This window comes from Pleuronectes platessa, chromosome 14, assembly GCF_947347685.1.
Source record: "Pleuronectes platessa chromosome 14, fPlePla1.1, whole genome shotgun sequence".
In the NCBI taxonomy this organism is placed as follows: Eukaryota; Metazoa; Chordata; class Actinopteri; order Pleuronectiformes; family Pleuronectidae; genus Pleuronectes; species Pleuronectes platessa.
Genome location: NC_070639.1, coordinates 12,472,131 through 12,486,186, shown reverse-complemented (window position 1 = coordinate 12,486,186; position 14,056 = coordinate 12,472,131). Strand labels below are relative to the sequence as shown.

Below are 14,056 nucleotides of genomic sequence, written 5' to 3'. Positions count from 1 at the left end.
GACCCCTTCTGGATCTAAAATCTAGATCAAGTATTTTGTAATTAATAAAACCAATACTTAAGTGTAACTCGAAAAAATGCTTCACAAGCCTCATTTTAAAGCTATTTTCCTTATATTATGACTTTATTCTCACAATATTATGACTTTAGTCTCATTCGAATGTGACTTTGTACTCATAACATTAGAATAGCAATTTTACAATATTACGAACTTATTCTCTAAATCTACTATTTTCCCCCTTTCGTTAATTCTAACTTCGTCAGATAAACTCCACTGTGAACGTTAATGGGATAACAATGCAGGAATGAGATACTTTGAGCTTTAGTTAAACAGACAAAGGCTTCAGAGCAACAGTGTCATGATATGTGACTTTAATATCTGTGCTGAGCACAGGGTTTGAAAAACGAATCCCCCAGACCACTGTAAATATTGAGAGAAACAAATGGGATTTGCTGAGACGACTGTAATGAAGGCAACTGTGAATATCTGTTACCTTGAATTTGTCAACTTCAGTCTTGGAGCAAGTGGCATGGTAAGACAGCACCTGCAAAAATAATGAAAGGGTGTCACTCAGGATATTTTTCAGTTTATTAAAAATAACCAGTAGGGCTCCAGGAGCAGGACTGTGGCTGCGGATGCGACCACTGTACATTTGTATCACAGCATTTCGGCAGATCTTCCAGAAAAGGAAGCTAACACTCGCCTGTAGAACAGTCTACAAGAGCAGAGGCGCCATCCCGGATTCCATCGCCATGTTCCCTTCATTTCCTGAGAGAAATACCTCGCACAGACCTGCAGTTGCTTATTTGATCATAAACGCTCATGTTTATTCAGTGCTACCAGGAGCGATGCATCTACATATTAGTGCATTCTGTTTCCCTCCTTTGACTGCTCTATATCTCTCTGTTCTCCACGTCTTCTATCTTGAAACAGAGCAGTGCTAACTAACTATAATGCACCCGAAAGCTCCCTATTTTAATCTAAGGACAAACTGTTAGGCCGGTGTGCTGCACGGCCACATACTGCAGGGCAGATGAGGGATTGCTTTTCACCGCCTCTCATTAATTTTCAATAAAACCTTTGTGGGGAAGGTTATGTGCAAAAAGAGATCAGCACTTTTTTTCAGGCGCACATTCTTGTAGAAATATGAGACTAAGAAGTGGAGCCAAGCACGAAGACCCCCGGAGAGAGAATAAGTCAGATCTTATATTAGCCCTATACAGCAGCCATTGTTTCCTGTGAGTTCTGTGTAAATGTTTCAGCGCCGAGCGTATGTTGACAGGGAAGGAAAAATAAGATAATGAAATAGTATAACAAATAAGATGAGCAGCGAAAAATCATCTGAGGGAGGGCATGAGGCTAACATCAACACAATGAACATACAGGCATGGCAAATGGAGACTGAAGAAGACCAACAAATTATACGGCAGTAAAAATAAACAGAGTACAATATATTTTCATTTTATATTTGTAAAAAATCCGGCTCTTTTCGTCAGGTATGTTTTATGTGTTTCAATGTCCTGTTTTACTCCACTGCAGAGGTATGTGACATGTTTTGTCTTTAGCCTCTGTTAGTACATTTGTGGGTTTACTTACTCTCTTAAAGTTATTGTGTAGCATGCTAACATGTTTATCTCGTTTAAATTTCGAGGGGCTTGTGTAGGGGCAAGAGAATAAATGAGATCGCCTCCAAAGATATTTGATCTAATCAGAATGCTAGACTCCGTTGGTTGTAGTAGGGAGCAGGAGCAGTACAGAATCCACTGAAGTCAACCCTCTGAAGCAGCATTACAGTTTGCAAGGTAATGTTTTCATGCAATTTGAAGGAGAGATGATGATTTGTTTTTAATAACTTGGAAGGCAGGCAGGAAATCAAATGAGATGTTGTGTTCTTACATCCAAAGCCACGGACTGTTTGGCCCAAGACTTCTTCACCTGGTCGTACATGATAGTGTTGTTGATGCCCAGTCCACAAAAGATCACAAACGCCTAAAAACAGAATTAAAAACACAAACACTTTACCACAACCATTTCTATTACGACCGCATAATACTTTACATAGAAAAAATAAAAAATACAGGTAAAATACCTCAAAGAGACGCTGGTCTGCATCATAAAATGGTTTCCGGTCAAGCCTGTTCAGAACTTGAGCGACACCTGGTACACAAAGTGAGTTTATTCATACAATAGGAACTTTACAATAAAGTTTTAAAGCTTGGTATTGGCAAAGCTCTGGTGCATTTATCCTGCCTCCAATTAAAAGAGGATCAGACCATGCCATTGACTAACATGCATTATTAATGGCAATTAAGCCCAGAAACAACATCCCCTCACATAAATAGCAATGGTGATATCTGTTTGTGTCAAACTATATTAAAAATACCAGGAGGCTTGGTGAAAACAGTTAAAGTGATGAGCACACCACTACATATGAATTTCCACTGACACATGGTTAATGCTGGATGTGTAATTCAACCCATGATCTTTTTGAAAGGAATTCAGTCACGATGCTGCCAAGCCTCTTTATGTGAAAGCAGTATTCCTCGTTTAGATGACTTCTCTTATCGTCTAATTGAAAACAGGAAAATGTTTCGTTTGATAAAGCACACATGTGTAATTAATATGATGAAACTGACATTTCCTGTCATACAAAAATAATTATGGCTCCACACTAAAACTTGATTTAAAAAGTCTTCGTAGACTAGCCGTTAAGCTGTGCATCAGAAGTAGTTTACATAGCCAACACACCTGAAAATGCAAATAATTATGCATGTACACTGGGAACAGGAAGCAGGAAGTAAACAGAAAGCAGATAGTCTATTTACTGTTGGTTGCAGTAAACACTGAGAACAAGAAACACAATGGTGAGAAGCAAAACCAGGGGTCTCTTTTCTTGGACCAACGATGAGGTGCAACCGTCACTGATGGTGTTAGCAGCCCTTTGCATTCACAGCTGGTTAGCGAGCTGTGACTGATAAGAATGAGTCGATGCATAATTTTTTTCCAGATATGTTTCTGCCAGTTTCTGACCCGTTTTCGAACAGTGACGGAACCAGCAGTGATTCCAAAGGTCCCCGTTTCAAGGGCTCAAAACTCCCGGAGTGGTGTGGATGGCAGCGAAAACAAAGGAACAGTAATGCATTAAAAAAAAAAAAAAAGTGTGGATGTAACCTATATTAAATATTACAGATGAATGTTAAGGCCATAAGTAAGCATGTCAAGCATTATAATGTGGGAATGTTGAGAATAAAGTTGAACTAAATCCATCTCACGTTCAAACATTTATTGCAGCATTACAACAGGTTTAGTGTTTGGCGTCTAGGCTCCAACTTTATCACTCCCCCACATGATTACACGGGAATGATGGGAGTGATGAGCAAATACGTGTAACCCCCCCGTTGGAGCCTAAAGGTGGATGAGGGGGGGGTGGAGTGGCCGAAGCAACTGGTGGCAATACTCCAGCAGCAGTGCGAGCAAGAGGGGTTGATGGGAAATGTCTCTCTGGTTAAATAGACCACCAGATAAGGTGGGTGTGTAATATAGATGGTTGTGGAGAGACAGGTTTGTCACATGATTTGCGCAGCGCAGCTCGAGCAACCTGCCAGAACCATAGATATATATATAAAGGCTAGATGTCTCGTCCGCGTTGCCGGCCAACAGAGTTTATAAAATAAAATAGAATAATTCTTGATGTATATTTGTAAAGGGAAATCTTGTACCTATATAGAACATTATTCTATATTTTAGAAAAATAATATAATTATTCATAAGAATGCAGTGTCATAACTACATCTCTGATGTTTATAACAAACCAAACCGGTTGAAAATTTAGCAAGTTATGGTTATTTAAAAAGTACGTACCACTACCAACACAATGTTATGGGTGAGTGAGCTGCCTGGGGCAAGATGGCCGCCATGTGTGGACATTCGACTCCGTTGGCCGAGACATCTGGCCAGAACTAGCTCACCGCCGTTGCCACATTTGTCAAATTGAGAATAAAGTCAAAATGATGGGGACAAACTTGAACTTTCAAGATAAAAGTCAACTTTTAGTATTAAATTAAACTACCTAGTTTTGTCGATGAATTGGTGAAGATGTACATTGTCTTTGTAACAAGTTATGGTCTCTTAGAAGAACACTTTTATCAGTGTTCTTCTAAGAGATTGTGCCGGAAACTGTGTCTGTTCAGAAGAAGAAACCAGGTAGACTTAGAGGAGGTGGCCACATTTGTGCAAGAAATAAGTGATCGATATATACACCTTTACACTCTGAGGTTGTAATGGTCCTACAGATTGCATTCACTCCTGTAAGGACTAATGAAGCAATTGAATTTATTCACAACATTTCTACTTTTCTTTAACAGCCTTCCATATAAAAAGATTGAAAATTGCTCCAAAATGTCTATTTTAATAATCTCCGGGAGGTCAAACAAACCTTCCACAGAAACATTTTCTAGAGAGGTGAACAGATTAGTAAGAAAAATTTTCATCGTGGTGTCATTAAAATTAAAGTACAGGGTTGATGTTGCCTCTCATCAATTATTGCTGTCTCTGTAATAAGCATGTATTTTGTGACGAGTTAAAGCGTAGGTGGCCCCGAGCATTTGAGCAAACGAAATGGCTGCTTCGAGCCCTGTGGCCGTCACATAATCTTTAACTACACCACATTCCCACTGTCACAAGTGTTGTTTTCCATTATCCTGAAAGATAATCAAAAACCATAACATGATAATTACTCACAGCTCCATTATTAGTTTTTATGCAAACCCACAGTGTTTGTGTAGCTGTGCAACGCCGTTTATCTATTGGGTGGGTTTATGCTTACTACATTAAAACTCTCTCAAGGGACTACACCACATTACAAACATTAAACTGACCCTAGCCAAACTTAACTCACAGTAATCTTAATAAAGTAGCGTTTTATTATAATGGAACATGCAATGAACGCTTTTTCCATATTGTGGAACAACAAATAGAATACGCTAATTGTGATCATAATCTGATCCATCCATTCCTGGTGCACCCTTAGTTTATCAGAGGGCTGCCAATAACCATCTGTTACCTTAAAACATTGACATCTTTAATGTGATGTAAATGCTGATTTGATGCTAATTGTGCATCACATAATAATCTGTGACAAACGTCTGTGGTGATCTGATCAGTTTTGAGTAGAGTGTAGAGGATGATCTCAATGATCCGTCAGAATCAAACTGGAGTTACCAGAATACTTAGTCAATTGAGCTAAATAATTGAATTACTTATTTCAATGTTACTTCGATGTGACGTAATGAATTTATGACAAAAATGTATCTTTGAATCTCTGACTCGCCTTATCTCCAATTTTGAAAGAAACAAAAGGAAATGGCTATTTAATCTGATTGTTTAAATTGTAAGAGTTCCAGCTCCGTTTATGTCAGAGAATTTTGCTACATGCTGCTAAAAGAAAGTGCTAAAATGGATTTTCCTCACATTTGATATTTTATAATAAACCTCATTCTTTTGGTTTAGTCACAACAGTATTTCTTGCCGTCACATTCTGAAGGAGTTGCCTGAGTCCTTGGCAGATGACACAAGGACATTTGTTTTCTAACTGAATGAATCCTTGACTTGAGAATTTCATCCCCTGCTGCTGTGTTTGTATAATGGTTTTTCATTCTGGATCCTCAGGTGCCGCCCACACACACACGCCATTTCTTTCCCCCTTCACTGCTTCTTCTCTCTCCCTTCCCCGACAAATGCACTTACACCTACGCAAAGAAATGTGTATACATGGACAAAATACACACACACATACACACACAGGTTTTAACCAACCAGCTAAAGAAAATATGCTGATCACTTTCCGATTAAATAAAAATCGAACATTCAGCTGCCGTCATTGCTCCTCCCTGCAATATCGAGCACGCGAACCAGATGAGAGATCAATGATTTATCAGAGTGTCAGTGTGGTGTTGGCCCGGGGCTGATTCACAAACACAAAGCACACAGCCAGGAGAGGGGAACTCCACCTCCAGTGATGGTGCAGCATGGATCTAATCACACACATGCAGCTTCAGCTGATCGCACGCCCAGGCTCCCCCATCCCCTATTGTCTGCTATGCAGCAATAATGGAAGAAAAGACATTTTAAACCTACATTATAGAGCATGTTAGTGCAGCACAGTAATTCTTTTTGCATTTTAATCAAAATAGTGATAATTGCTACAACGTACAGGGACATTTTAGATAATGATGTATTTCCGAAAATCCTAGCAACTATTTGTGGAAGGGCCATAACTGTTTGTACATGAACATGCCCATATAAGGAGAGGTCTAAGAGATGTTTTTCCCAGTTTGGTGTCTAAGAACTGTAGTGGATCACACAGCCCTGACCTCAGCACCATCTGACACCTTGGATGTGAGCTAGAAGGCCAACTGTGAGCCTCGCAATCAGTGAAAACATCACTAATGCTCTTGTGGTTTCAAATGAAAACAAATCCCTGTGGCTCTGTACGTAGCCACATTCTTTGGCCACAAAGTGTATTAGACTTCTCCAAATTTAATCACCTCATACAAACATAAATATCTATGTTATATTCATCTATCAAGTAAGATCAGCAAGGACGGAAACACTGTTTGTTAACGTACCAATGATTTGGTGATTGCTGTTCCAGATCGGGACACAAAGCACAGAGCGGATGTGGAAGTCCGAGAACTGGTCTGCCTAGAATTAAAGGGTGTAAATAGAGTGATAGTATGAAGATTAACACTCATCCTCATGAAGAACACATTTCCACGAACATTATACTGAGAAAGGGTATCGAACTTCAATAAATATATCCATAATCACACAAAAAGAAACTAGAAGACATCTCCTTGGGTTTCAGGAAACGGTGATAGACCTGTTTGAGTATTTTCCAAACTTTCAAGGACCAATTTATTAATCAAGGTGATGAGTGGTTAAATTAATTGATCATCATTTTTTTTTTAACAATTGACATGCTTTTTCAAAATTAGTCACATTTTTCACTTTTAATTTTATTTAATGAAAACTGCTTCCAATACCTTTGCTTTACTACAGCACTAAAAACTAAAATAAGTTCATATTCCTAAAAGTTGGGTACTCAAGTCTTTACCACCTCATAAACACAAGACGTGTGTTGGCACACATAGTGAAGTCCCAAAGCGGACTGCTGTGCTGGCCGCTGTGGGATTCTGGTTAGACCAATGCAGCATCATCAACCAGCCGTTGATGATGTGGTTATCGTTACCTGGTCTGAAAGGGTCTCTACCCTACAGAGATCAATAGTGCTCCTATCCAGAATATTTTGGCTTCATTTCGATATAGTGGCAGGAAGTGGAGACGCTTCGTCCACCTTTCTTAACAATCTATGATGTAAACAACACCGATATAGGTTCAAAGCACCACACCAGCCAGTGGAACTAAACAGGCCTCTTTGATGAAAGCCAAATGTCCTCATCACCAAGCGGTAAGTGTAGTTATGATGTCATACTCAAAGATATTAATTATAAATGTATAACTGTGACTTGTACTCAGATCAAATCCCTTTGACGTCAACTTAAAAAAAAAAGAGCATATGTGTGCGTGTGTGTGTGTTCACCTCAGCATCAAAGCGTGGATCCTGATAGGCGTCGCTAATGTTCACGGGGAGTCCTGTGGAGGCTACCAGCTCCGCAATGCTGTTGTTGATGAGCCAGTCTGAATAAGAGGATTTCTCCATACTGTCTTTAAAACTGGGGTCAGGGAATAACAGTGAAAGAAGACACAACAAATAGAAAAGGAGGAACAGTGTTAAACCAAATGTGTTCACTCGCTTTTACCCTGAAGAGGTTAAAATATTTTCCCAACACACGTTCGCTGATGAAAATAAAGAGTACCCCCTTTATTTCTTCCCAAGTACAAAAAAAAAAAATTCTTTATCACATCTAAACTGCAAGCTTGCAGAAGGCCTCTGTTATTCCCTCTTGTGGAGCCTGTTTCTTTACGTCGACTTGCATTTAATGAAGTTCTCCTACAGTAGATATCGGTGAGCTTCTCCTGCAGCTTATGAAGTAATGAAAAGTTAATTGTGTGATTGTCTTCCTCATTGCCAGACGCCCCCACACTCTGCCACAGAAACACCTGCAGCCCTGCTCAGGCTTCCCATTTACATTTATTGCAGCAGGCTGTCACTGACTTCATACCTTCAAACACAACATGGTAAATGTTCAGCGCGGCTCATTAGAATAAACACGGAGAGACGCTGATGTCAGATCTTTCGAATCCTTTTGATCTAGTGACGAAGCTGTGAATCTGAAAAACCCACGGTGAATGAACCTCATGAGTGAGATGGCGAGATACCTCACCCCTCCTTTTTCTTTCTTTCTGTCTTTCTTTCCTCCTCTCTCCATTCTCGAGTCATTTAGTTACCTCAGACACACGAGCAGCACGTTACACTCGCTCAACATTATCCAGCCCAGGGGGGCGGCGGGGGATTTGTGAGGCACATTAGAAAAACCTGCAGTTCGCTGCTCGCCTTTTGACACCAAATTCATTCACCTAATTACACACATGAATCCTGCACAGCCGCTTTTGTTATTCAGACGAACCTTTGGGAAGACTGTGGGTCCTCGCAGAGAAGCTGTGCTTTTTGAAATTTCAGCTTGATATTAAGCGCTGTGCGGTTTTATCACTTGAAATCACCAACTGGCTGTTTATTAAATTATGTGTCACCAGAAACACAGGCCACTAGGGAGCATGTTTAGCCGGTTGGACTAAATTGGCCGGTCAAGCAAACTTGACATTTCTTTGACTACCACTCATCTCTTATGATTCTTGTCTTATGATTGGTGTTGTGGCCATCACTTCTGACTCGAAGTGACCATCAGATATGGCAAGTGCAGGGCTCTGGGGATAATTTGTCTTCCTTTCAGCGTTTGGTTTTCATCCATAAACATCCCACACAATATTAAGCCTCTCCTCCTCCACTCAGCCATGCCTTGCAGAGGAGAGCAGCAGCGAAAACCCAATTAATTAGGACTCCTACAGTATGCCTTCTATTCAGAATCAGCATCTTACTCCCACAACACTACGGTGCATTCAATTTGGATACTTCCCTTACTTTTTGTCCTTGATGGAGGCTTTACAGATTCAGACAAAGCAAAGCTATGAGCAGAATTTACAGGTGCCGTGGTTCCAAAAGCAAATAAAGGCGAAGGCATGATTATTTAGTATGAAGGTAACATCAGGGCAGATGTTACACCATACATACCTGTTTTCAGTGTCTGCACTACACTTAGGAGACAGCAGCTCAAACGACTTGGTGAACTTCACCACCTGAGGAATTTGAAACAGACGGATTTACTTAAGATCTTGAGAAAATGTTTATAGCTAATACACTCAGAAAGAACAGAAATGCCCATGCACAAATGTTCAGAAGGATGGATATACACAGTTGGACAGGAGAGATAAAAACAGTACCGGTGACTCAATATCCTCCAGCAATTGAACAGAGCAGCGCTCGCACTTTAGCAATGTCTGGGCACGGTGCATGATCTTCCTGACAATCTTCTCCAGGTCCGTCTGCTCCTCAAACAGATCATTGACGACCTCCAAGAGTGACTGAACACAAGCAAAAGAAAAAACACTGGCATTATTCTGTTTTAAATCGAATGAATGAGATACCTGTCTGAGATCTTGTAATGGGGACATTTTAAATAAAACTCTGCCTTGCTCAGCTGTTATTGTTATTATTATTATTATTATTATTTCTTTCAGACCATAATCCGAGAGGATGATATATCAGGATCATTTCCCCAATAAGAGTAAATTGGGCCCTATATCTAGGGCAGCGCCAATACAACTAAAAAGACATAACAATCATATGGTGTTTCCTCATTTGTCCCTCTGTTCAATGGAACTGTGTTCTCATTATGTTATCTTCCATCATATATCAATTTATGACATGAATTAGTGCAGTTCTTAACATTCCCTGGGAGATTGAGATTATGGACAAGGCCCTCATCTGGATACAGGCCCATCCCCCTCCGCTACACATCCAGAGAGAAGGTCCATGCTGGGCTGCTCCGCAAAACCAAGTGGGCTGCAGCTGATCAATATTCAGCCGCAATGGCAACGTCAGGGGGAGGAAGTAATGATCCCAGGGATCTTGGGTGGGTCTGTGGGGGGGTGGGCTTGTCTGTGGGCTTACCCGACTCCTGTCGTACTCCTTCCTTGAGGCTGCGAAGAGTTGGGCATTGGAGATTGCGATACCACAAAATGGCAGGTACATCTGCAGCACCTGTAGACATTTTGAACAGAGTCAGTAAACCATATTCCAGTTTACAGGTTATAAAGCATAGTCTGATTATGAATCATCATTACGTCCTCTAGGCCATCCAATGTTTCCGTACACTTTTATGAAATATTGCCAATGTGATGTTTGCGCCTAAACACTTGAAAATATCAACTTCCTTTAAGGTGCGTAGCATAACCACGGTTTCTACTTCACCCGGTTTCTTGTCGTCAGTACCGTCTTTGTTTACGTGGACTTTAATGATCCAGTATTAACCTCATCAAGATAAATGTCTGGATAAGACACTGGCAAGAAAACTGCATTTTAGGATTAGCTAACTAAAGTCATACTTGTAATAAGCAAATTAAGACGTGGAATAATCAGATTTTTAGCAACTCCTACAGTCGTCATATTTGAAATAATATAATTTTTTTCAGAATAAGGTCAGGAGTCGAAGTACTGGGTAAGTCATCCAAAATTGATTCCGTACCTCCTGGAACATTTTTGCCAAATTTTAAGGAATTCCCTCAAGACAATTCTGAGATTTCACATTCACAAGAACAAACCAGAATTTTCCAAAGAACACACAAAAAAGGCTGCAAAGAATGAGAATGATGGCTGTTAAACCTGAATATTAACATTGCTGAAATTTAAAACACATAACGACATGAAACATTTGACTAATGTGTAATGAGGAAGCATTCAACAAGGGCTCAGAAGTTAGAGCGGATTGTACAACAGCCAGAAAGTTGGTGGTTTGATCCCCAGCTCCATCGGTATGCATTTTTCAAGTGTCCTTGGGCAATATACTGAAACCCCAATTTCCCAACAGGACTGTGAATGGTGTCAACATTTTCCTTTGCAAAAAAAGTTTGTAATGTCATATTTTTGAACCGTCAATATAATTAAAGCTGCTAGAAGAAAAAACGGGTTTCTATTTGCATCCGAGAAAACTTAAGCTTTTCAACTGGAACAAATAAGAAATGGCTTTTCATTGGCATCATTACTCGCTAGGACAAATAAATCAATCCAACTGACATTTTACCATTTGACTGAATAGTCATACACACTTACGCCGTGGGCTGATTCTATAAATAAATTTGTTTCACTCATATTTTCGTCACATAAATAATGTAATCACTTGATGTGGCCTAATGACTATAGTTAATATGTGTCCTGAAATCGATTCAGCGTCTCACTTGTTTGGAATCAAACTACATTTCTTTCCTTCCTCAGCGCTGTTGATGCATAATGAACAACAATATGCACTGACGTCTGCAGAAGACGTAAAGAGGTGGCTGCAGTGCATTCAATACACAGGTTGAATTCTACACAACTGCAATCACTCCACAATGGGGCCTTATCTGGGAGACACTGGGGACCCGGTAACATGGAATCAATAGGATTTAGGGTTGTGTGCTTCCTTACTCTGCCTCTTTTGTTTGGATATCTATATTTAGCATCTGTGCTGCTGTGTAAACAATGCAATCAGTGCAACAAACCCACTTATATTTACCAGGCCTCAGTGCGACCCGAGGGTAGGGACACTACGACAATAAATGAATGGGAAGTTACTCAGCTGTGGTTGCTGATACAGGGATATATATCTCTTTTCACCTTTCAGAAAAAGATAATGTATCACTTACTCATCAGCCACAAATGACCGTGTAAGGGGCTCAATCTTATCGCACTGTGATGAAAATGTGAAGCGTGTACCTCTGACCTCCTCAGGAAATATTTTGTAGGTAGTCCACAGGTTCACAGCCTTGAGTTCTAGGCCTACGTGAGGATTTAGATTATGTACAGTTGGACATATAAATACATGGTTTCCACTGGGTCAAAAAAACTTAAATCTTAACTTAGTCTTAAATTTAATTATCAGATCTTTAGGCCTTAAATTAGACTAGGTCTTGAATATGTTTAGGTTAATGTAAGCTATGTTAATCTCCATTCAACAGTACTTCTGTTGCGCTTTAGATCTGTTTTTCATGAGGACAGTTTTGGCGGCATGCATAGTTTGTAATGTCTCCATGTATTGTAGGTCTTTCCTACCTGTACATAATTAGAATGCTGTAATAATACTTCTAACAAGAATTTTTCACAGTATAAGTATCTTAAATCATGGGGCAAGTTATTCTGCTACTAAGATATCCCTTCCTATCTGTAATACATGATATAGTTCCTAAATCTCATTCATTGAGGTCTTCAATGTCATTTAATTTAACTATTTGCAACCTGCAGGAACCATTAGTCCAAAGTTGGTTAAAAGTAAATAGTAAACGTGCATTAGCATATAAGTATCATACATGTGGAGCTTACTCTGTGCTCTCACGGTTGATAAAAACCACATGTCAACTTTTCAACTCCTAATTGCTGGGTTCACGATCATCGCAGACGTAAAATGGCACCGCAGACATAAAAGGCTGTGAAACCTTGGCTCTAATTGCCACAGTTTCTCTTTACAATCAAACAGGTCTCCGGGGAGGGCGACATGAATTTAATTTATCACTCTAGATTTCAATGGTGGTAGCGCTATTTGAATTTGAAAAGCATGTTGGCCAGCACAAGAAATAATTGTAGAAGCAAAGGTATACATGCAAACGTGGATAAGGACAAAAATACATTATTGTACCGTATATAAATCCTGCTCCACACCTTCAGTAATGTGTAAAGCAGATCTTATAATGAGAGGAAAACACATCACATCTGTTATTCCCTTGTCGAATGAACACATGTTTAACTGGTTTTACTGTTTTGCTTTGTTGTATTTCAAAGCACCACAATGAGAAAGTTACCCATTTGGCTTTATTGTGTTTTTATCCTGAATGATTCGAACAATGAATAAGAAAGATATAGCATTGTGCTTATGTCAAAAATAAATTCAATAGAATTCCTCTGCTCCAACGTGACACACCGAGGTGCATATTATGACACTGTTAATTAAATCACTAAATCAAAATCCTTCCTAATCATAACATAAGAAATATTAGTCTGTCACTCTAATTAGTCAATTAAATGTATGCACTTAATTCAGTCATCATACATAATCAAGTGCCTCGTGGAATTGTTTTCAGACACGGAAAACAGATGACGCGGAGCGATAAGCTCTGACATAATGCTATTTCAGCTGTCCTTTAGAATTGTCTAATAATGATCTTCCAGAGAGGCAGTGGCCATCAATAGCCCCAGCAGGAGCAGATTCATTAGCAAGCTGGACTTTGGGGATCTGGCTATGGATCTGCCCGCGGAACTAACAGGCAAACCCGAGAAAAGCACTGCTTCCTCTAATTACATTCTGTCAGCCAGGCCATTATACACGGTTGCATTACAAACAAGACGTTTTTGCCCGTGGACTGACCAGTAAAGAGTGGTTTAATAACCAAAGAAACTGGCCGAGCCATTAAGCGCAGGCAGCTCCTGAAACTTCGACAACTTCCTTCGGCACAACTGGAATTTCGTACGAGTCAAACCAGGATAAATTGCGACGCCAACACTTTCCTTGTCCACTTACACCTGCAAACCACAACTACCAGTTCATTTAAAAAGATGTGTTCACTTTGCACATGGGGTAAGAAGAAACCATTGTTGCCTGGCCAAGAATTGCTCTCAGGAAAAAAAAAAGAGGAGGAAAAAGGTCTCCATTTTCTCCAATCTCATATGGACCCCCGCTGGTGTCAGGAAAAGCAAACAGCAGTTTTACGAATCCACTAGTCAATGATTGCTTCTTTTGAAGGTAACATCAAATATTTATGCGAAAGGAATACACACCTCATTAAATTTCAC

The 14,056-nt window shown here is 39.8% G+C and overlaps 1 protein-coding gene across 1 annotated transcript in view; it reads right to left on the bottom strand.

Moving 5' to 3' along the window:
- The window catches only part of pde11a (phosphodiesterase 11a), a 37,003-nt gene that overhangs the window by 15,449 nt on the left and 7,498 nt on the right, over positions 1–14,056 (bottom strand). The window contains exons 3-10 of the mRNA XM_053440752.1: positions 10,190–10,279; positions 9,460–9,600; positions 9,251–9,315; positions 7,601–7,733; positions 6,627–6,702; positions 2,090–2,157; positions 1,897–1,989; positions 494–544 (exon numbers count right to left, since the gene is read on the bottom strand). Of these exons, the coding sequence (XP_053296727.1) occupies positions 494–544; positions 1,897–1,989; positions 2,090–2,157; positions 6,627–6,702; positions 7,601–7,733; positions 9,251–9,315; positions 9,460–9,600; positions 10,190–10,279 (717 nt within the window). The remainder of the gene's footprint in view (positions 1–493; positions 545–1,896; positions 1,990–2,089; positions 2,158–6,626; positions 6,703–7,600; positions 7,734–9,250; positions 9,316–9,459; positions 9,601–10,189; positions 10,280–14,056) is intronic.